Genomic DNA, 24119 nt, shown 5'->3' with positions numbered 1-24119 from the left:
CTGTTCATTGTACTTGACTTCCTGAACAGCTTCTCATGTTCCTTGCTTTCAGAAGAAAAGCAAAAGCTTTCATATATTGCATCACAGTGTAATACAGTGTAATGACTCTTTTTTGTTGGGGAAAAAAATACCGGAGAAGATGCAGTATCATGTAAAGCCAAAACCATTTAAGAGAAGAACCATGCTTTGTTATTTCAGTGTGAAGATGGTATTTTTTTAATACCATAAGGTTTAGTGATTGCTCCTTCCTGAGAGTGAGTTGTACTTTGATATGTGTGGTGGGCTGGCCCTGAACTGCCAAGGAAGTCTCCACTGTCTGACTCCCTCTGCCTCAGTGGGATGGGGAAGAGAATTGGAAGGAAAAAGTGAGGAACTGTTTGGGCTGAGATAAATGCAGTTTAGTAAATGAAAGGGGTAGGGGGAACAAGTGATGCAAGTGCCATCACTCACTACCAGCTGATGATGCCCAACCAGTCCCCAAGCAACAGCTGCCTTGGGAAAAGAACCCCTTTGTTTTATTGCCAAGTGTGACGCTCTGTGGCATGGAGTGTCTTTTGGGTCATTTCAGGTCAACTCTCCTGGCTGTGTCCCCTCCCAGCCTCTTGCCCTGCTGACTGCTGGGGGCAAAGTGAGAATCACAGGATGGGTACGATTCAAAGGGACAGCTAGTGGCCATCTAATCCAGGTTGCCTGCTCAAGCAGGGTTCCCTAGACCACCTTACTGGGGATTGTGACCAGACAATATATCTCCAGAGAAGGAGACCCCACAACTTCTCAGGGTAATCCATTCCAGTGCTTAGTCAGCCTCACTGTTAAGTTCTTCCTTATGTTCAGGTGGAACTTCTGTGTTTCAGTTTTTGCCCATTGCCTCTTGTCCTATTCTTGGGCATCATGGGGCAGAGGTCCATTCTCTGGCACCTTTCTGCTATTATTGAGATTCCCTCTAAGCCATCTCCAGGTTAAATAGGCCCAACTCCCTCAGCCTTTCCTCAGTGAGATGCTCCAGTTCCTTCATCATCTTTGCCATTCTCTGCTGGACCTGCTCCAGGAGCTCCACCTCTCTCCTGTACTTACGAGCCCCACATTGGACACAGCACTCCAGGTGATCCTCACAGGGCTGAGCAGAGTGGCAGCATCACCTCCCTGACCTGCTGGCAGTGCTCTTCCTAATGCACCCCAGGATCCCATTGGCCCTCTTGGCCACAGGGACACGGTGCTGGCTTGGGGACAGCTCATTGTCCACCAGGAGCCCCAGGTCCTTCCCCCCAGAGCAGCTTCCCAGCAGGTCAGTCCCAGCCTGTCCTGGTGCCTGGGGTTGTTCTTCCCCAGGGCAGGACCCTGCATTTGCCCTTGCTGGATTTCAGGAGGTTCTCTGCCCATCTCTCCATCCTTTTGAGGTCCTTCCCAAGGGCTGCAGGGCTCTCTGGGGTACTGGCCCCTCCTCCCAGCCTTGTGTCACCAGAGAACTCACTGAGGAGGCTTCTGCCCTCAGCCAGGTCATTGATGAATAAGTAAAACAGTCCTGGCCCAAGTATTGAACCTTGGGGGCCACCACTGGTGCCAGGCCTCCAACAGGACCCTGTGCCACTGAGTAGCCACCTCTGGGATCTGCCATTCAGGCTCTTCTCAGTCCACCTCAGTGTCCACTCACCCTGTCCTTGCTTCTTGAGTTTGTGAATGCAGAGGCTCTGAGAGACCGTGTGAAGTCGAGGCAGACAGCATCCCCTGCTCTCCCCTCATCCATCCAGGTTGTTGTTTCATCATGGAGAGCAATCAGGCTGGTCAGACATGATTTACCTTTAGTGAATCCATGCTGACCTCTCCTGATCTCCTTCTTGTCTTCCATGTGGGTAGAGGTGGCCTCCAGAGTGAACTATTCTGTCACCTCTCCAGGGGTTGAAGTGAGGCTGACTGGCCAGTAGTTCCCTAGGTCCTCCATCTTGCCCTTAGTGAAGACTGGGGTGACATTTGCTTTCTTCCAGCCCTCAGGCACCTCTCCTGCCTCACTATGATTCCAGCAGTTCTCTCAGCACTTGTGGGTGCATCCCATCAGGGCCCATGGACCTGTGGATATGAAGTTTAATTACACGGTCTCCACCCGTGTAATTAAACTTCTCAGCCAAAGGAAACTTCCTTCCTCTAGACCTTCTCCTCAGTCTCCTGGCTGAGGCAGCAACAGGACCACATCTTCCCATGTATTTATTTTGGTTATGATGTATTTGAAGAAGCCCTTGTTGGTACCCTTGACGTTTGGCTAATCCCTAGCCAGGTTTTATTCCAAGTGAGCCTTGGCTTGCTTCATTGCATCTCTTCAGACTCTGACAACATCCCAGGTGGCCTTTCCTGCTTCCACCTCATGGTATCTCCTGCCTATGTCTGAGTTCTGTCAGGAGTTATCAAAGAGAAAAACAGGCCTTGAGTCTGTGATAGCACTGTTCACCAACAGACAAAACACTGATGTGTTCCCAGTGCTGTTTTGGTCCCAAATCCAAAACCTAGCACCCTACAGGCTGCTGTGAAGAAAATAACACTCTCTGCCAAACAGATGTGGCACAGCAGGTGAAAAATGTTCTTGAGGTTTTGTCTAAGTGTTGCTCTTATTGTCAGTTCATACTATTTCTGTGTATGAATAATAAGAGACATCTGCATAACGTGTTATATTTTGCATGGCCCATCAAAGTGGATTTAACTTTGTTCTTCAAGGTTGATTAGTAGGTGGTTATAGTAATGAGTCACTCATGTTTAGCAAACTCTTTAAGAAAGTGTTTTTCATGATTGTTTTCCTCTGTGCTTTTGTTGAAAACTATCTCTCTACTTAAAGTAATCAACTTTTCTGGACAAGATTTATAAAAACTGGAGCTTCAGTGTATTTATTTCACCTTCTGGAAACATGATCTGCTGAAAGTAGAAGCCATTACCAAAAAAAACCCCACTTTCCTTGCTGCGAAAGTAGCTTGATTTTTAAACTGCCAAGATAGAAAAATATAGCACATTTTATGCTCTATTTTTGTTAATAAATCTGAAATAAAACTATTTTATATTGATACGTACTTGAGCTGATTCTTTGGAATGCAAACTGCCAAAACAAGTGGAACACAAGTGCAGGTAGTACTTGAAGTATTTTCCATCTTTATTTTAGACTTCTTCACCTGATTCTTCAAATGAGAACTCCCCAGCTACCCCGCCTGATGAGCAGGGCCAAGCTGATGCTCCACCCCAGCTTGAAGATGAGGAGCCTGCATTTCCACACACAGACCTGGCAAAGTTGGATGACATGATCAACAGGTATTTTCACACTTTTTTTAAAAGGTGTTGATGATTTGTGCAAACATCTTGATAGTGGAATCAGAATTTTTATATCTTTGTTTCACTGGACTTCTTGAAATGCTTTTTTTGTTGGGTTAAAGTTGTAAAGAAAAAGAAGCTTGAAGCAGAATGTGGTTTTCTTTGGGTTGGTTAGTGTAATACTTGTCAGGACATTTAAAAATCTATGTACTGAGCCTATATTTAAAAGCATTACAATAGGGCAAGAATTCTTGATTTTTCAGAAGCACAATTGAAATTGGGTTTGTTTGTTTTTGAATATAGGCCTCGATGGGTTGTTCCTGTATTGCCGAAGGGGGAATTAGAAGTTCTTCTAGAAGCTGCTATTGACCTAAGTAAAAAAGGTAACTGAAAGACATTTGATTATTGGACTGGTGTGCAAAGTTCTTTTTTGTCTTTTGAATCCCTGGTGAAGGCTTAAAAATTCTTAATAATTTCTGTTACAACCCTGGTCTTGAAGATTGTATCAGAGTGCTATGCAAAATCTTATGAGAACTTTAAAAAAGCCATGAATGTAGTTAGAAATAGGTGCCTTAGCATGAGTAGGGAAGTTGAATAAGCTCAGAGACATAAAAATCCTGTCATTCCTGTCATACCTGTTTTCTGTATTCACTTTGATATCAAACCTAGTGGGTTTGGTCTTTATAGCAGATGCTAAAACGCAAAGAATTCTAGTTGTTTTTATTTTTTGATAAGTTTCTAGTCTACCTTTCAAATGTCTTGCCAGAAATTTTTCTTCAGATTTGGCACTCTTATACTTTTAAGAATATCAGAGAAAAGTTAGAATTTTAAACAGCATGGCTTAGACTAATAGTGCTACCAGTGCTTGCTGGTGTCTGACTTGGGAGTAAGAGGGTTCCATATCAGGACAGTGTATGTGCCTGTTAAATTGTACTGGTCAGATTGACAGGTTTGCCATGTGTTCTGGAAAGTTTTGTTCTCCTGGGAAGTTGCTTATGAGTTGAGCAAGATTGCTTTGAGTAATAGCAAGAGTCACAGCAAAATAAATTTTTAGGATATCTACACTCACCAGCTCTTTGTGTTTCGAGTATAGTGTTATACAAAGTGCCTGCTCTTTCTTCTGCATAGGTGCTGGCCCAGAACAACTTCATTTCCATGTTAATAGATGTTATTCTTAGGCAGCTTTAAGACTAAAAAGCTGATTGTGGTCATGATATTCTGGGTTGTCTTGATTGTCAAGTCTCTTTTGCTTTGGAGCACTCTATGGAGAAACAAAAGTTAGGGTGCATTCTTGTGATCCAGCAAGGATAATGACATATTGTTGCCAACACTGATTTATCAGCTCTAGTTGTGCTTGGAATTGGTGGCTTTGTGTGTAGCTGGGCCTGGCAGGAATCCTCAAGCAAGTGTAGGATGTTCAAGGGATCACATCTGTTCTGAAGGGAAAAGAATGCCAGCTTTTCAAGAGAAAGTGCAGCCACCTTTGTGTCTGCGTGGTTGGAACAGTGCAGTAAGAAGAAATGATCTGCTTGTTATTTGTGAGAGAGGAGAAGTATATTCTGCCAGCTGTTAAGTCATCTTTAAAAAGAAAAACAACCCAAAACCTAAAGGCTGTCAATGCAGTGAAGTAATAAGAGCAGAATGAGATTTCTAACTACTCCTGACATCAATGTACTTCCCCAAAGCATCAGGCTTAGTTGAAAGTTCCCCAAAAGAAAAGCTTATTTTTCCTGTTGAAGTTGTGAAAAACAGTGGAAACATATTCATATGCTTTTGCACTTTGATTTTAATTAAGTTGTTGGTGTGCAATTCTAAAAAGTACTTCTGTGCTGCTACTTAATTATGTTTCCTCTTGCCCTTTAGATGAATTGCTGTGTGTAAACACTAGGATTATTGGAAAAGGAGAAAACAAGCAAAGCTCTTAAAACTAGGTGTTTACTGTGTTATCTTTACAGCTTCATCCTAGATTTTTGGAGGGTTTTTTGCTGCTTGAAGTTACATGATGGCTAATGTGGTTCCTTCTAAATAACTTCCAGTTCCCAAGGAATATGATAGGGTGTAACTGACACCGTTTGGGTAGCTCAGAGCTTGGCAGACACTGTTTGAGAGTGGGGTATATATAGAGAGGCAATAGAAATGGTTTGGTTGTGTATATTTCTAAATAGATTAAACTGCTCCATTATCTCAGTAACATCTACAATTCAACCCCTTGCTACCTGTCTGTGGGAATTTTTCATATTCTGACAAGATCTGTTTCCAAAAGGAGGAACTGAAAGGATATACTGAGAAATAATCAGCTTTTGAATTACATAAACTCTGTATTTATGACTGTATCCTATTTAAATAGTGAAGGAACAAAACCTAGAAAGACATCACTCACTACATGTTTTTGCAGGCTCTATTTTCTTGTGGCTGGGGCTCTTAAAAACCTTTTATTCCTAACACAGCCCATGGCCATCAGCATTCTGGAGTGACTTCACAGTAGCTACTTCTTTGTGACCCTGGCTATAAAATAAGAGTGATATTTGCATCATCTTTAAATCTTTTCAGGAGCAATTGAAAGGGACATAACTAAACTAATTGAAAGTACTTATATGAATGAAATGTCAACATTACCACCTTCAAGTGGAAGGAACGAATTTGACAGAGTAGTGTGAATCCTGTTAGACTGTGACTTGCATTATTCCTGGCAGATGCACCCATTTATGGAAAATTCTCTTTTTATGTGTAGGCATCGATGTATTATTCTTTGTTAAACAATGAGCCATGCAACTATCAACAGATAGTCTGGAGTTATTTGCTAATAGAAGAAAACCTATTTGAAAAATAACATTTAATAGCTAGACTGATGTTTATCTTCACAATAAATCTGGAATACTTATGGAGTATTTTCAGTAATGAGATTTGCTCCAGAAGTAAATGCCGTGGTGAATTGGATACTATAAATTTAAAAAATAAAAAATTGTTTATTCTAAGGTTTTGGTTTTTTATAGGCAAGAATATTCTCCACTTTTTCTTCAGAACGATTTTATTGCTCTTAACATTTACACTCAGTTTTTAAAATGCTGCCAGAACTTTACAATGTGACATACGCAAGCAAGATGCAAGACAACTTCTGAATTTATAACTAACTTAAACCGAAATGAGATTTCACTACACAATGTAAACCTTCATACTTGATCCCAAATCTGTGGTTTTGATGAATTGCATGGAATGGGAGAGAGAGGGAGGCCCTAGGGACAAAAAAAATTAAATCCATGTGTGCATGGGCACGTGTGCATCCAAAAGTTAGGCTAGCCCAGCAATGGGAGTTGTTTCCAGCACCCTCTAAAGACCATCTCCATCTCTCTCAAGATTATTCATCTGCATTTCTGTGGGACCACTACTGAGTTCCTTACTGAAGCTGTATCTTCTGCATTTCCTTGAAATAGTTATTTTTACCTCTCTTCACTCACTGGTTTTGCTGTTAGCAAGTAGATAAGAGAGAACATAAAGAAGAATGGAAGATAAAGACTGTACTTACTCTTATTTTTGCTAGTATATCTATCGAAGTATTTTGTAAACATGGGGGAAAAAACCAACCCAAAGCACATGTTTTTAAAAACAATTTAAAAACTACATAAAAGAGTGTAATTTTTTGAGGTGGTTTTGCTAGAACATTAATCCAACGAGTTTATTGTCCATTTAAGCCTATGTAAGTTTGTTTTCATCCAAACTTGTTTAGAATCACTTCTGAAACTTTAAACACCGAACCTTTGAAGTCCAAATGTTGTGATTTAACCCCAGCCAGCAGCTAAGCACCACACAGCCACTTGCTCACTGCCCCTCCACTGGGATGGGGGAGAGAATCAGAAAGGAAAAAGTTAAAAAACTCATGGGTTGGGATAAAGACAGTTTAAGAGGTAAAACAAAAGCCTTCTGTGCCAGCAAAGCAAACCAAGGAATTCATGCACCACTTCCCATGGCTGGGCAGGTGTTCAGCCATCCCCAGGACAGCAGGGCTCCATCACATGTGACAGTGACTTGGGAAGACAAACAACATCACTCCAAACTTCTCCCCCTTCCTTCTTCCTCAGCTCTGTAGGCTGATCATGACACCATATGGTCTGGGATATCCCTGTGGTCCTTTAGGCTCAGCTATCCTGACTGTATCCCCTCCCAAATCCTTGTGCACCCTCAGCTTACTTCCTGGCAGGGTGGTGTGAGAAGCAGGAAAACCTTGGATGTGAGAGCCCTGCTCAGCAGTAGAGAAAACATCCCTGTGTTACCAACACTGTTTCCAGCCCAAGTCAAAACACAGCCCCTGTACAAGCTACTGAGAAGAACTTACCAACACCAGCACACCAAATCTCTGCTTTCAACATGTAAAATGTTCATGTAACTGCTAATGAAATTCCATGTCTAATAGTTTGTTGTTCTTTCTTATTTTAAATAGGCCTTGATGTCAAAAGTGAAGCATGCCAGCGATTTTTTCGAGATGGGTTAACAATATCCTTCACAAAAATCCTTACAGACGAGGCAGTGAGCGGCTGGAAGTTTGAAATTCATGTGAGTTTTTAAAGTTGTGTTTCTGAAGAGTGTGGTAATTTAAAAAGGAAGGAGACTGCCATTGTGATTAGGGGGAGACTGTAAAAACTGGAGCTAATCTTTCAAACTCATTTTTGAGTTGTGAGAAAACTGATATGCATGGATCTGGACAGGCAGTGGGGAGTCATCTTTCTGTCAGTGTTTCACTTTATTGCCTCCAGAGTTTTGGAAGGAAATAAAACATGAGAGATGATTTGGGGAGAACTAGAACCGTGTATGTTCTGAGTTTATAGTTCATATTCATTGTTCAATCCCCTGCCACATTCTTATTTGTTCTTTTTTTTTATGAACAGAGATGTATTATTAACAACACTCATAGACTAGTGGAACTCTGTGTGGCCAAGCTGTCCCAAGATTGGTTTCCCCTTCTTGAACTTCTTGCCATGGCCTTAAATCCTCACTGCAAATTCCATCTATACAATGGTACTCGTCCCTCAGAAACAGTTCCTGCAGGAGTCCAGCTCGCTGAAGATGAACTTTATGCCCGTCCTCCTGACCCACGATCACCAAAGGTGTGAGAGCCTTTCCAGACCCCTGTGTTTTATTCTGTGCAGTGTTACCTAATGACACAGCAGCTGTAGAGAAGTGTTCTTAGAGTGGAGGCCAAAAGCCCTCTGCATTCTTCTGTCACTAAGATATTCTGTTGGTTATGACTCCTGATTTAATGTGCATTTCTCCTCTTACTCCTCCTGTCTTTGGTCCACCATCAAACTCTGTCACGTGTTTCTGTGGTAAGCTGGCACAACTGCTGGAATGCCATTCCTACTGTGTTAATTGGCTTGCTTGTATTTGCCAGTTGATGGATTTACCTTCTCCCTTAGCATGAAACTTTGTAGGTGATACACTTTGAGAAGGAGATTATGTGATAAATTAGGAATTTTCTCTTCCTTACAGTTTCCAGTGGTGGAAGAAATGTTTTTTAATTGGACATGAGATACCACTGTCAGTGTGGTTTTTTCAGTGGCTTTGGTTTGGTTTGGTTTGGTTTTCTTTTGGGGGGATGTTGAAGGTTTGGGTTTTTTGGTTGTTTGTGTTTTATAGTTGTGGTTTCTTGGGGTTTTGTTTTTGTTGTTTTATTTTTTTAACTATAAGTGAAGATTAGCCATCTGTCCTGGTTCTTGAGTCTGAAGTTTTCAGAATTGATCTCCAAATGGCATTGATAAGACTTCAGGAGTTAACTGAATTTTGTTTATTTTATATATATATATACACAGCTTTTTAGAGTGGGTGTTTTTTAGTTTTTTAATTTTTTTTCTTTAGTGGAACTGCTGACTTACTTGCTTGTAAGAACCAAGGATAAAAAAAGTCTCAGCGTCCTTGGGCTTCCTTTGCATTACTAGCTGTGTTTAGAAGAATGTTACTTTGCATTCTTAATGTTTTTATATATGACATTATCACATCCAGGACAACGAAAAAATACCAGAACTGTCAGACTTTCCAGCTAAAGCTGGACCTAAATTATAGTCAGTGTTATTCCTAAATAAATTTTCTTGAGTAGCTCATCTACAGCATCTGCTCTTTGACATGATAACAGAAAAAATCTTGTTGCCTGTTTCTGAGCATTTCCTTGAAACTGAATATGTAAACTGTGTAAAGACTATTTTAAAGAAAATGTTGTTATTAAAAGGTACTTGAAGGTATTTCTAAATGGTACTTAGTAAAAACCAGAAAATAACTGTTTGTTTTATTACAGGGTTGGCTAGTAGATCTTATCAACAAGTTTGGCACACTAAATGGATTTCAGGTCTTGCATGATCGATTCATGAGTGGATCAGCATTGAATGTTCAGATCATTGCAGCTCTCATCAAGTAAGCTTTTTTCTAAATAATGATTTATGCATTTGCAAAAGTTGGGCTCAGTATAAAATACTGTGTTAGCAGAAAGCTTAAGACTTCTATTGAAGCACTTCCTTTCACTCCATCTCTTCATTCTGCTGGTTGTGTCTACCTTCACCATTTCATGTGCTTCTAAGTAGATATGAGTTTCTTTAAATAATTGCACCTCCTTAGCATAATGTTGCATGACTATTGATTATGACACTTTCCTTTTTTTTCTTTGTTTTTTAGGCCATTTGGACAATGTTTTGAATTTTTAACATTACATACAGTGAAGAAATACTTCCTTCCAATTATAGAAATGGTTCCACAGTTTTTAGAAAATTTAACAGATGATGAACTGAAAAAAGAAGCAAAGAATGAAGCCAAAAATGATGCTCTGTCAATGATAATCAAATCTCTAAAGAACTTAGCTTCAAGAGTTCCAGGACAAGAAGAAACTGTAAAAAATTTAGAAATATTTAGGTTAAAAATGATTCTTAGGTAAGATGCTACTTCTAATATAATATGCCACTGGTGACATTTTTTTCCACATGTCTTACATTAAATTTTTCTCACAGGTTGTTACAAATTTCCTCTTTCAATGGTAAAATGAATGCACTAAATGAAGTTAACAAAGTAATATCCAGTGTGTCATACTACACTCATCGACATGGTAATCCTGAAGAGGAAGAGTGGCTCACAGCTGAGAGAATGGCAGTAAGTGCTCCTTTTCAGTGAAGTTCCTTGCACAGATTTGGTTTCTCCTTTGTACTTCAACTGTAGAAGTAGCTCTGTATTGTGGATCCAGCACACATTGTTTGTTTTCATATACAGTGTTAGAAACATTAGGCATCATGTCCTGGTAAAAAAGCACTTTATAGTAGCCTTTCTGTGAAAAAATGCTGCATTTGTGTCAAAACTACTGTTGAGAATTATTTTCAGTGCTGCTAAAATCATGGCGTAAAAGTGGATCCTTGGATAGTGTGGGTTTTATATAGAGTTTTAAAAAAACAGAGAAACCTAAATAAAACAAATGTGATTCATTTGCAGCTGCAGTGTTGCAGTAACTAGAAATGTAATGGTCATTTAAATAAGGATGTAGTCTGGATTTGGTGCTTCAACTTTTTCTCATTAGAGTTCTAAGTGACTGCTCTGCTTCTCACATTTCAGAAGCTGGATGCTTCACTACAGAAAACTCTAGATACCACATTTTTGTTTTAATCAATATTTTTGTATTATGAATACTTTTGCTTGAGTGTATGTATAGGGAAGTATGAAAATGAGCAATTGTAAAACTAAAATAAGAACTATTTTCTCTTAATTTTTGTGAAATCTAGTTGTGTTAAGTGATTTTTACACTGTTCTGCCCCATCTTTCTGACTGGCCACCTGTTGTGAGGTTTGTAATCTACAAGAGGACATCTGACAAGAAAAAATAACTGCAGTTTGGACTTTTTAGAGCAATAGGAGGAAATAGGTCTATTTTTTACACATTTCCTACAGTTTGGCATCTCATACAGGACCTGTGTTTTTAACTGAAAATGCCTAGATTTCATTATTTCGTGAGACCAGCTTGAATATTGTAAGTCTGATCAAGGACAGTGTTGAAGGTGATGATTCTGTGGGTGTTTTCTCTGTCAGTGCTCAGAGTACATCTTGCTTTGCTTCACTTGGAACAAAATGGTCTGACTCTGTCAGTGACACCACTGAGAAAATTGCATCTCCTTAAATATGACTTGAATATTTGCCTGTGGTTCAATTAGAACCAGGTTCAATTAGAAACATTTAAAAAACCCTAAAAGTGGTAGTACTTAAATAATAATTTTTATATTTCAGTCCTTGCTTAAGTCTTTTTTATGGGATATGCTCTAAGTGTACCAGTAGAGTTAGACGTGTCTTAATTTGGTTTTGATACTTAATGACTGTGAATTGGAAGATAAAAATTTTGTTGTTTGAATAGAAGAGTTAACTCCTCTTCATGTGGGCTTTTTATGTTTGAAATTGTTTGAGCATTTTCCAATATAATCCAGAAATATATTGGATTATTTTAAATGGTGATTTTTTTGAGAGAGAGGAAATTAAAGATGAAAGCCTTTCTGTTGTGCTGCATCTTTTTTAATCTGTAACAGGTTAGATTTTTGTTTTGTAGTTTAAATATTAATGATGGCACCTGAATAATTTGAGATGGCACTACTTTCTTTTTATATTCAGGAATGGATCCAGCAGAACAACATTTTATCAATTGTATTAAGAGATAGTCTTCATCAACCTCAATATGTAGAAAAACTTGAGAAAATTCTCCGGTTTGTCATCAAAGAGAAAGCTCTCACTTTGCAGGATCTTGACAACATTTGGGCTGCACAGGTAAATAATTCAGCTGCTTGTCTGCTGCTGCACAAGAGGCATCTCCTTGTATGACGTGTGGAGGAGAGAGCCTGAGCTGCTTCTGCTCTGTGTTAGGCAAAGCTAAAGAAAATTTGAGGTGAAATGGTGTTTGTTTTTGGGGTCTTAGAGCTTAAAATTGCCATCTGAAGTGTCTCTAGTGGAAGGGGTCAGCCACAGGTATATGTAAAACCTGAGGGAACAGCTCAGAACATGGTGCAGAGATGATCCTTCTTAAGTATTAACAAACCTTCAGCATTGAGCAGAGACATGATACACAATAGCTTAGCATTTTAAAATGCATGGAGAAATAAATATGTGTTGCTAATCTCTGAGTTCCATGCAGTTGTGTAAGTTTTTCCTGGGCAGAGTGTGATTAGTAAGGCTTATAATAATGACTGTTCTAGAAGTTATTTAGCTGCAAGTTCTTTTCCTTGTGTTGCAATAATGATTTTTGAAAAGTTCCGAATTTTGCAATACTGATTTTTTTTACTTGCTTGACTGGTGAAGTGGATTTCCCTAGCTGTGGACTGCATGATTCTAATACACAGACTAGGCAGCTGGAGAGACAAAATCATTGAGAATTACTAAGTATACAGAAAATTTTAAAAAATAGGATTGAAACATAAATAATGGGTAGTGAAACTCTGATTGTACAAAAAGGTCTTCAGGCCAGTCCTTCGAGTGTGGGAAGGCTAACTCTGGTTTCCAAGGCAGGGAGGGAGGGCTGTACTGATTTGAGCAGGGACAGAGTTACATTTCTCCATAGCAGCTTCTGTACTAACTATGTTATCTCAGCTCTGTTTTCTCACTTTCCCTCTGGTCACTCTCTTCCCCATGGAACTGTGGGGTTGACAGTTGAGTGAGCAGCTCTGTGGTGCTCATTTGCCAGCTGGGTTATACCCTGACAAAGGCCAATACAAGTTTGGTTATTTTGATAGCACAGTTTACGTGTGTCATGCTGTTCTGAGACTAGAACAGTTTGGCTTAAGTGGACTTATTGTCAGGTTACATTTATAACACTTGGGACTGCAGGTGATGTAGGGGAGATCTCTGGTGTTGCACGTAATTTCATCATGCCTGGGCTTCAGTTCCAGCATGGCAGTAGCTGCACAGGCTGAAACTCAATACAGTCTTTTCTTATTATCCCAAAATCCTGTTAAGAAAATTTCATCATGTAGCACAGCAATACACAGATTACTTGAATTAAGGTCTGGGATCATACTCTTAGTTTCAGCTTGCACTCTGTAGATCTTTCCAGATGACAAGATACCTGTAGGGGGAAAAAAAACCCACAAAACTTGAGAGGTTAGTTTGCTGTTAGTAGGCCTCTTTTACCTATTTTAGAGCCTCACTTTTAATAAGAGGAGAAAAAATCAGAAATTTGGGGAAAAAAGTCTTCCAAGCAATTACCTTGCTCCTAGTGCTTGGAGATAGGACATGTGGATAAGCTAGTGGAAGTCAAACTTTCTACCCTTCCAGAAAAATGTGAATACATCATGCAACCCTTAAGAAATTGGGATAGTCCACCTTACCAGTTGAAAAGTAGGTGGCTTCTGCAGTGCTCTGGCTGTAATTTTGCCCTGTACTTTTTTTTTTTGTGAAAGTAACTCTTATTCAGGTAGATGGTTTCACTGTGGCTTTAACCATGGGATTATAATGGACTAAAAATTAAGAATCCTAGAATTTGTTAATAGAAAATGATTTTCACCTACTTCACTACTCCCTGTGTATAGTAGTTTTTAAAAGTTCTTATTAAATGACTGCTCCTGAGAGCAGCTGGGGCACGAAATTCAGTAGTGAGGAGTTGATTTACTGTGTAGCTTTATATAACAAGCTATTTTAGCTTGGCCTCAGTGCAGCAGTGGGGGGGTTTTGCTTTCAGGCTCAAGAACTTGTGTTGCTGCCTGGCTTTAGAGGCTCAGCCTGCACCTGAGACTCTTAGTATTACTAAAAGTAAGACAATTATGCTGCTTTTGCCTTTCAAAGGCAACCTAAGTTTTAATTTTATTGAAGTGTTTTCATGTCTTACAAAGCTAGTGGTCACAATATAGGAGTGCATTTGATTAAAGGAGTAATGTTGTAAGTTTCTAAATGCAAGCATTAAGTTGCAGGGGAAGATGCAGCTGTACAAAATACAGAATGGCAGAGGTTGAGGTCTCATGACTTATGTTCTGGAGTATTTAACTGGAACTTCATAGTTATTTCCCTGTTCCTGTGCAGCAAGCTGGCAGGTCACACACCAGGTTCCTTACCTCCTCCCACTGTCTGGTTTTGCTTCCCCAGACCCTTTAGTGCTTCACAGCTTCCCCATATCTGTTAAAAACCTCCCAAATCAGGGTTTTTACCTGCTTTATTCTTGCTCCCCCCAGGAGCTGGCCATGCTGCTCCTTTTATTTGTTATATTATAGATGCTCTTTCTGCCTTGCATGCTCTCAGTTTTTCTTTCTGTCCAGGAAATGGTAAGAGGAAAAAAGTTACATGATGTTTTCCAAAGTCAAGTGGAATTATGGGTTTAGTAATCCCCTCTCTTGTAATCTGACTCATAATGTGAAAACAAACATTACTGCTTAAAATGACTTTTTTTAAAACAAAAATTTAGGACACCTTATAAAGAATTTAAGGCACAGCATGTAACAAAGCTATTAGTCTGGGTTTGGTTTTTAGTTTTGGTTTTAAATTACTGATGGAAGCTTTTAGTAGGAATTGAATTTCAAAAGTGCTTATACATGTATTTTTAATAGTGTACAAGATTAATTACACCAGAATGTGTATTCTAGGTATTTGTTTTGCATTTTTTATTTCTCACTTACAACAAAAATTTTACAGTAAATCAGCTATTGATTCTCATAGTCCATATTTGTTGGTTTTGACTGCAGATGTAAAGTACAGGATGTGTTTTCCAGCTTGGGCAGAAAATGTTCTTCATGCTTGGAGTTAAATGAAACTAGCTTTGTTTGCCCTCATTGCCTTCCTCCTTAAATGTCAAAATTGTGATCTACACCACACTCTCATTTAAAACTGTGTCTAGTATAAAGCTCAACATCTTGTCTTTAGTTGTTTCATTGCTGGATTTGTAAGTTTAAAAGCTGCTGGACTTCAAAACATTGTCTGGTAACAAGTTGTTTGTAATAGAAGGCTTTAGTTGTCTGTGAATCCACTAACACAAAGGAGGTACTTCAGCCTGAGAAACTGGTGAAATACTAAAGATTGGTTTACACCTTAAAATGCCCCAGTGAAATTCAGAAGTGTATTTTGAGTCACTCGTTATAAAAAAAACCCCAAACCATAAAAACCCACACAAAACAACATAAAAATGCCAGTTTGTAAGTTAAAATACCCTTTTAGATTTTATTGTCCTCTGTCCCAGCTTGATTTTGTAGCAGGAACAAAAAAATTAAATATTTTGATGCTGCAGTATTTATGGTCTAAATAAATACTTGTGTGCACACCTACAAAGCACACTTAAATACTTGCACTTAAAAGGGAAATCTAAATATTTTGAATTCCCAATGAAGTATTCCATTTGCTGTGCTGTTCCCATAGCATCAGCTTTTCTTGCTGGCCACCTCTAATAGTCTTCCTTATAAAAATTCTGTAGAATGTCTTGCTGCTTGACTTATTATGAATTGTTGGTGGATTCTTTTTTTTTCTTCCTGACAGGCAGGAAAACATGAAGCCATTGTAAAAAATGTACATGATCTACTTGCAAAATTAGCTTGGGATTTCTCTCCTGAACAGCTTGATCACCTGTTTGATTGTTTTAAGGTAATTTTGTGTTTTGACTGTATTCAGGAAACGGGTTGTGAGACTGTGTGTAAATTCGTGGCTTTTTTACTGTCTTTCTATCTCCTTTTAGATTTGCTCAGTTTCTCTGTGTTAAAAGACTTCTTAATGTGTAGCAACAGTCTGTAATATTTAATTCTATAATGAGCACTCCTTGTGAGATTTTCTGTTTACTTCCTGTCTAAAACAAAGGCCTCTTATTTTTGTTTAGTAGACAGTTTTGTTTTCTGGTTTGAACTCTTCAGGATAATGCAGGTCTGTGAAGCCTGTAGTATTAAAGCTACATTTAGCAATCCTAGGAATATAGAATTTTCCAAATAAAATAAGTTATTTGTCTTAGATACTTTTTTGCATTTGTTCCAAATTAAGAAGTGTTGGTGATTTAGTAAATTATGGTTTTTTTCCTGGCATTAGAGTAGGTTTTGTCAGGTTTACTGGGCAGTGCTACTTTTGATCTTTAAGTAGAGGAGATCAAGGACTTCCGTTCCCTGCTCCCCCAACTTCCTCTTTATCATGTAATAACTTTTCTCTGTTTAGCTTACATACAAAATGAAACAGTCTCAGGAAGATAAAGTTGAATGTTTATAAACACACAGTGATTTGTTTGAAATGACAAAACAACTTGTTTCTGAAAGTTTATGTTATTCACTGGCTTTTATTTGCAGCTTCCAGTAGTGGTGCTCTCTGGCTTGTTTTACTGTTTCACTTTCAGGACATGATCTGCTGTACTGCTTGAAAATGCAAGCCAGCTTTGTAGACTCTGCTTTCTCTTTTTAGATAAATGCATTATAGTCATATTTTGGCTTACATGCAATTTGTACTTTGTTTGTTGTGGTCCTGTAGTTTGGTGAATGTGGGTCTAATGTTCTGTAGTTCAGATACTTAACCCAGTGCTCAGAACTGCTGTGTGTAAACTGTTGTGTCTGACCTTGAGATGGATATGAAGTGATGGCATATTGAAAACTTATTCAGGAGAAGGTTAATGGAATGCTGGGGCCATGTGTTTCACTCTGATTCAGAGGCATGAATGATACTAAAGTTTTACTTATGTAGTGATTATAAGTTATTTAAGAGATCTTTTAAGTGTAAGCACTGGAGTTTCGTGAAAGCATTTAAAAGAAACAGCTGAGCCCACTCTGTGGGTGCAATTGTCAATGGTAATGTTAACTTTTAAAACACATCTGTGATCTTTGAATAAAGAGCCATCTTTTTTTGAGTTTCAAGATGAATATGCTGTAGTTGTAAATACAATACTGAAGAGAAGAGCTCTTCAGTTGTGTTTGGCTTATGTATTGCTCTAATTTGCTATATATTATTAATGACAGGAATTAATGGGAAAGTTTTTTATGTAGTTGCATCACTTTATTGTTGCATTGTTTGTTAACAGTGCGGGTTATGTGTGGAATTTTTAAAAAAAGACTTTTATAATTTTTTTTAAATACTCTCTTAGGCAAGTTGGACGAATGCAAGCAAGAAACAGCGTGAGAAACTGCTGGAGTTAATTCGTCGCCTTGCAGAGGATGACAAGGATGGTGTGATGGCACACAAAGTGCTGAACCTTTTGTGGAATTTGGCTCACAGTGATGATGTGCCAGTTGATATCATGGACCAGGCTCTTAGTGCCCATATAAAAATCTTAGATTACAGCTGTTCACAGGTGAGTAAACCAGTATGAAATCAGGTCTCTGAGTTTCCTTCCATTCCCCACAAAAATTTCAAGCTATTTGGTAATTTCACAAAAGTGTTACTTACATAAATTTGGATGGTTCTATCAACGTCCTAGTACTTCTAAAATGTTACAGGACATATTTTAATCAACACCATTGGTGCTTTAATGGGAGGAGAGAGAGTGTAGTACATCAGTTTGCCTGTCTTGTTGTAGTTGGTGATGTACTGTAATTAGCACACTGGAAGAATTGGAAAAGAACCCTACCTAGGGAGCAAGGAAAAGCAACCCCCCTCCCCACCCCCTTTGCTTTTTCCCAAACTTCATGCTAATTTTTTTCAGTGGGTTTTGTTGCCTTTTTTTTTGTGCCAGTAAGTCCTTATCTGTCCTGTATATTAGAAAGGACCTAGCAAGATCCTTTTCATACTATTATACACTCTCCTTCCCTACCCAAACTTCTGTGAAAGTCTGTCAGAGTAGTAATTAATTATGGGTTGAAATGAATCCATTATCCATCTTGTTAAGAAACATTTTCTCATTGTTTCTCGATATTTTATGACAGTGAGTAGAAATAAATGGAAGAAGAAAGGTATTTAAACACTTGTTAAATAAGCAGTGCTTGAGTGCAGGGAGTTTGTAACACACTGGTAGCTTCTGCCAGCACGTAGTGCTGCTCAGACACTTCTGTTATGCTTTTATGCTTCAAAACTCAGGTGATTCAGTATTTGTTTGACTTTGAGTGCTCCATTTTGGACACAAGAAGGGAATTAGGATAGTTCTGCAATATGCTTGATTTTGATTATAAACTGCTGTTCTTTAAGGATCGAGATACACAAAAGATCCAGTGGATAGATCGTTTTATAGAAGAGCTTCGTACAAATGACAAATGGGTCATTCCTGCACTGAAACAAATTAGAGAAATTTGCAGTTTGTTTGGTGAAGCACCACAGAACTTGAGGTAAGAATGGAATTCAGATAAAATTTTGTCTGTTGAAAGTTGGATGGGTTGGAATTTAATTTTTTTTTTGCAAGAGATCTGGAAAGTCTAGGTAAAACCAGAACCTGTGCTGGAAGATGGCCTTGAGTTTATTCTAGTGTGTATAAATAGTGTCAGACACTTTATACACACAGTGTGTATAAAAAGTCAGACACCTGAGTTTAGTAAGAGAGCATTAACTTCTTTTTCATGCATGTTTTTAATAATTTTTATGGTATTCTAGTGGAAAATCTGGATTTATTTTTCAGTTATTCATGGAGTTTCCTGCCTAACAATGGAATTAGCTTACAAAGCATAAATATGTTTTACGTGCCCCTGTGGCTGTATGCACACACATACATACACAAACACAGCCACCCATCCTTGTTCTTTAATGATAAATTCTTGCATGTCATCTAGTTCATATGCTTAAAATCAAAGGTAGCTTTCTGGTCTGGGTGAAATTCTCTACTGATTTTCTCTCCTGAATGGAATAGATTAGAAATGTGTGGAATTTGTTTTATTGGGGTGGGGGTTTTTGTTTGTTTGTTTTGTTGGGGGTTCATTTGATGTTTGTTTCCAAAAGGAAGAAATAATGAGAAGCCATTATCAGTTTGGACTTTTAAAGTATACATGATTATTTTAATTATTTTTAATGTCTTCTCAGTAAAAAAGACTGAGCCCCTAAGAGTATTCGTATCCACATCAGAATTTTTACATACTCCTGAAAACATTGTTGGCTTATCAGTGCTGCACAGTTGCTTTGTTTTAATTCTTGTAATCAGATAAAGTATTCAAGTCACTGTTGCTGTTACAGTCAGCTCACAAGAAGGATCAAATCAGGGAAAGTTGAAGAAAATAAGCTGCAGTTTGCACAACACTATCTTCTTACTGATAGCATTTTCAGGAGCTGTGATAATGTTGCATTCCTGGCTTCTGGAGTTTTCTTTATTTATTTGGTTTGCAGCATACTTCTCAAATTTTCAGTATATTTTAATTCCTTGCAGTTTTTCATTAATGATTGCTTGAAGTTTATCCCAAAAAGTCACAAAGTTACCTGTCAATTAGCAGAAAAGTCTGTTTTCTGTGTTGTGGAATCCTTAACCTTTTTCATGCTGTAAGATCCAGGCAAACCAAGCTACCTGGTTATTCAAGTTGAATGCTTTTAGCACAGTGCCTTAACAAAGATACTTTGCTTTAAGTAATTAATTACTGAAGCACTTCAAGCATTCAAGACATTGATTTAGGTTTCTGCTCCAAAGTAATCTTGGGAGGAACTGAACTTCTTTTGATTGTGGAAATGTAGGTTTCCTGTATGGTCTGTGTACAGTTAAATAGTTTGAATGTCTCTCCTCTTTTTTTTTTTTCAATCTGACCATATTTTCCTCAGATTTCAGGGCAATCTGCATTGCACTATGTAATAGCACCTTATTTTTAGACTGAATTTGAAAACAAATATGGCAGGAAAGTGAACTTGTAATTGAAAGTTTTAATCAAGGAACTTAAAAACCCTTTGTTAGCAAGATACTGTTGAGGGAGTTTAGTCAGGTGGTATTACTGCCCAGGTGACTGGGAAGTGTGCTGAGTGAAAACATAGTTTTGAAATAATCAGTGACTTTCCAGTCCTCTGAATTTTCTCATAACTCTTAATATTGATACAGTTTGGAAACTGAAATGCATGCATACAATACCTCTTCCTATCAGCTTCCCTTACTTGACTTAAAACTTTAACATCCTTCTAGAATTTGGAGTGAAAATAAGTCCAAACAGGTATTTGTGACAACTGCCTCAAAAACATGTCACAGAGCACATATTCTTTATGCTACACTTTTGAGGTGGGTCAGCTGACTGGCACTGGCAATGGAAAGTTCAGTCCAGATCAGGAAGTGCTGCTGATTCTTGGCAAAAATCTGTATAAATTATCTTATGCCATTGGCACTGTAGAAATTCTTTTGAGGGGGAGGTTTTAATTGTTGCTAGTTATTCATGCAGTTGAACAAAGTGATGAATTGGTTATACAATTGCTGTGGCAAAATTTAGCTCCCTGATCACAAAGAAATGCTACATGTGTCAGGAAGTTCAGCTTAACCAGAATTGCAACAGAAAATAATATTTATGTAAGTACAAGGACTCTTATGGGTGCAAAGATGCTTATTAATACTTAGGAAGAGTCACCTTTATTACTCATAATATTGACCTTTAGTTTACAGATAATCCTCATAATTCTCTCTGTGTTGGGTGGTAGAACCTCCTGTAGACCACTATCAAATGCTTAAGTTTGACCTGTGTCTACCTGAGCAGTAGAAGACCAGTCTGTTAAATTACTTGCCCAGGAGAATTAACTGAACACTGAGAGTTCAGTGGTTTCATAGTGCTTTAGGGCACCAATGATGCTTCAAGTCACTTTTTAGCCTACATAAAGGAATTTGTGGGGATTGGTTGCTGCAATTTGGATTTTTCATCTGAATAATCTGCACTCTTTTAGTGGTACATAGCATTTGTTCAGTTGGCATAACTGTCATCTTCAAAAGCTGAGTTACATATGTAGTATTATATTGGGTGAGTTATATGTGCAGATAAATAATTCTTTTTAATCCATTTAAATTAAGTTGTTTGGAATTTTGCCTTTGCCAGTTTGCCAGTATTTTTTTAACAAATAAGCATTCTAGCTATGTCCTTTTTCATAATCCAAAATACTTTGTAATCCCTTTCAAAATGTTATTTTTTCTTTTTATACATTGGCTTTTGGTATCCATTTAGTATAACACAATGAAAATATGAGTTTTACTGTTGACTTCAATTTTTTAAACTCCTCAGTTAATGCACATTAATGTGTGTCTAGTTACCAATGTGTCATAATATGAAAGGTTAAATGATTGTGTCCCAGGGACAATGTCATATTAGTCTAACCTTAGATGCATAAGGAAAATTTTAATTGCATGTAGACTTTGTCTTAATACTAGAAAACATTCTAGAAGCTCTTGTTAAATCAGCTTTTTTTCCTGTGCATAAAGACAATCATTTTGCCTTTGAGTCCATCCTAGCAATGGATCAAAATAATATTGGAAGTGTTGTTCACGATCACTGTTAAAACTCACAGCTCATAACTCTAGTTATTTCAATTATTCAGCTTTTCAAAGTCATTGCTAACCAAGATGGATATTTGCAAATGTACTCTTTGTGCATGTGGCTGAGAAAGGAGAGAAATAAAAAACACCTCACACAGAACATTGTAGTCTTCTGCTGATAAAGCTTTGGTTTTGCTGTACTTTGTGAGATTGACACAAATGCATAATATTATGAATATAAATACACACTTTAATATCTTTGATTCCACGACACACCCCATCTTGGTTCTGTTTGTTCCTTTAGTTGTTTGATCATATGTATTTCCCAAATAATCAGTGTTCTTATTTTCTGTAACCTTTGTGAATGCAGTTCTCTGTCTAGAGGTAAAACTTGGGTAACCACTAAAATAGAAATCCAGTCTTTTGCTGGATTTGCTGCTGCTTTATTCTCAGTAAGGAGGTTGGTGGAGATGGAATGAAACATAATTAGAAAGTTTCTTAAAGTGAAAACAGAGAATGTTTTGAATCTATGAAGTCCTGTATGTTTTCTTTTTTCATGCTTCCATCCATTTTGTTTTCTGTCTGAGAAATGTCTGGGTATTTGAGTGTTTTTCAAACTATTTTAGAAAATTCTGCATGTTATGAAATTTAATCTTCTGAAAACCACAGTGCTTAGCAGCCCAAAGTCTGTTGGTTGCAGATAAAATTACTGGCAGGGTGTTGGTAGCTTCTGTCTTTTAAACCCAGATGGACATTGATCTTTGGCCAGTGAATCAATTTATCTGTGCAGTTACATCTGCAGTGAAATGTGGTTATCAGCAGCAAAGATCACAGTCAGCTGATGCTGGAACTGGGATTCCTTGCCTTCCCCCCTGTTCTCTGAAGGTGTGGATGTACTGTGGAGTGCTGTAGGCTATGCAGTATGGACACCCCCTTTCCCAGGAAGGATGGGAATTCCTACCTGTAATCCACTCAGCTAATTCTGAGGTCTACTCGTTTAAGTGTTGAAAGAAAGGAGAACAGTTGGAAATCAGATCTTTGTTTCTTTAGGGCAGGCTATGGGATCAGCTGAGTGGCTGTGAGAAATGCTGCTCTTCCCCCACTTATTTTCTTTTTTTCTCTCTTTACCATGGAAGAGCAGTTCTGGTTTATGCAGTCAAGATCAGTGCTCTGATCTACAGCTGCAGCAGTTGAGACACTTGGAGAGTGTTCTGCAGAGGTGATGAATCCTCAGGCTCTAGAATTTGATAGTGTTCATGGCATGTGGGTCTTGGACACAAGCTCTGTAGTTTGCTTCTGTCATCTGAATATTTCTAGTGTTGTTTAAGAGAAGCATTTTTGGTCAGGTCTTGATAATACACTTAAATAACAATCTAATTATTTATTTGGGACATTTCCTTTCTTGAATTTTTCTAGGGGCTTTTAGGTTATATGCTCTGTGTAACAGGTTTTTTTGCTTGTACCAACATTTTCCCACATAGTTATTGTTAGGAAAAAATCAATACTATTTTTAGGGGTTTTTTAAGTCTTGAAATAATTGGTTTGGTTATTGGCTAGTGTACATAATGAGTTTTACTTGTGCTTTAATGTTAAATATAGAAAAGAATGTCAGATGACTCTGGGAGAAACCAGGGTTATGCATATTGTAGTTATACTGTAGTTGAAGGTCTGCTGTGCATTTTGGGCAGGTGTTTATTTATCTTCTGTCTTGCTGCAGATATTCTCCCTCCACCGAGCTGCTCCCATTGCTTTGATGTTTTCCATACATTTTGTAACCATAAAGTCCTCATAAATTACCTTCTTTAGTAACTCCTAAGAACTGTTGATATGTCAGAAGATAGAAAAATATTGTCAGAAACTTAATCTGTGTTCTGTTTGAGATATTGTAGGAAAATTTGGATCTTGCATCAAAGATGTGTCTCTTAAATTGATTTCTGAACTATTTGGTGCAAAGCTTCTCTTCCTCTAACACACTTGTGTTTTAATTTCAGTCAAACTCAGCGAAGTCCCCACGTGTTTTACCGGCATGACTTGATCAATCAACTTCAGCACAATCACGCCCTCGTTACACTGGTTGCAGAAAACCTCTCTGCCTATATGGAAAGCATGAGACAGTATGCTAAAGGTGAGTTTTAACATCAAAAGCATAGGAGAACTCCAGCTGAAAATGGAGTTAAAAGTAAATTCCCATAATAAAATAACTATTAAGTTTATTTTATTTGTTTAATTTTCAAGCATCTGTAGGGTTAATAGCCTTTGTGGTGACTGGGTAAGAAAAGCTTAAAATACTAATTTTTTCCTTTTTTATCATTGAAAATGGGTGTTTAACAGCAGAATATGAGAAAGTGGCAGCCATTGTTTATGTGTAGATTGATAAAAATCATCTTGCCTGCCCTACTTAGGTTAGTTTTTTGGTGGAAGGTTCTAGTAGTAAACTTGTAGTTTTGAATTTTGAAGGCTCCTTTGACAAGTTTTTTAATCACCTCACTTTGCAGCCAGTATTTAGAATTTGTCAGGGAGAAGGACTTCAAACCACAAGGATACCATTTATT

The 24119-nt window shown here is 38.0% G+C and overlaps 1 protein-coding gene across 3 annotated transcripts in view; it reads left to right on the top strand.

Annotated features, from left to right (window-relative positions):
- The window catches only part of USP9X (ubiquitin specific peptidase 9 X-linked), a 96745-nt gene that overhangs the window by 24619 nt on the left and 48007 nt on the right, over positions 1–24119 (top strand). For all 3 annotated transcript variants that reach the window (XM_036386686.2, XM_036386677.2, XM_036386669.2), the window contains exons 3-14: positions 3140–3285; positions 3589–3668; positions 7721–7833; positions 8166–8384; positions 9566–9681; positions 9940–10191; positions 10269–10407; positions 11901–12053; positions 15735–15839; positions 17308–17514; positions 18345–18481; positions 23559–23692. In XM_036386686.2, the coding sequence (XP_036242579.1) occupies positions 3140–3285; positions 3589–3668; positions 7721–7833; positions 8166–8384; positions 9566–9681; positions 9940–10191; positions 10269–10407; positions 11901–12053; positions 15735–15839; positions 17308–17514; positions 18345–18481; positions 23559–23692 (1801 nt within the window). The remainder of the gene's footprint in view (positions 1–3139; positions 3286–3588; positions 3669–7720; positions 7834–8165; positions 8385–9565; positions 9682–9939; positions 10192–10268; positions 10408–11900; positions 12054–15734; positions 15840–17307; positions 17515–18344; positions 18482–23558; positions 23693–24119) is intronic.

The sequence above is a fragment of the Molothrus ater genome, chromosome 2, assembly GCF_012460135.2.
Source record: "Molothrus ater isolate BHLD 08-10-18 breed brown headed cowbird chromosome 2, BPBGC_Mater_1.1, whole genome shotgun sequence".
NCBI classification, from domain to species: Eukaryota; Metazoa; Chordata; class Aves; order Passeriformes; family Icteridae; genus Molothrus; species Molothrus ater.
This window is presented reverse-complemented; position numbering and strand designations above follow the sequence as displayed.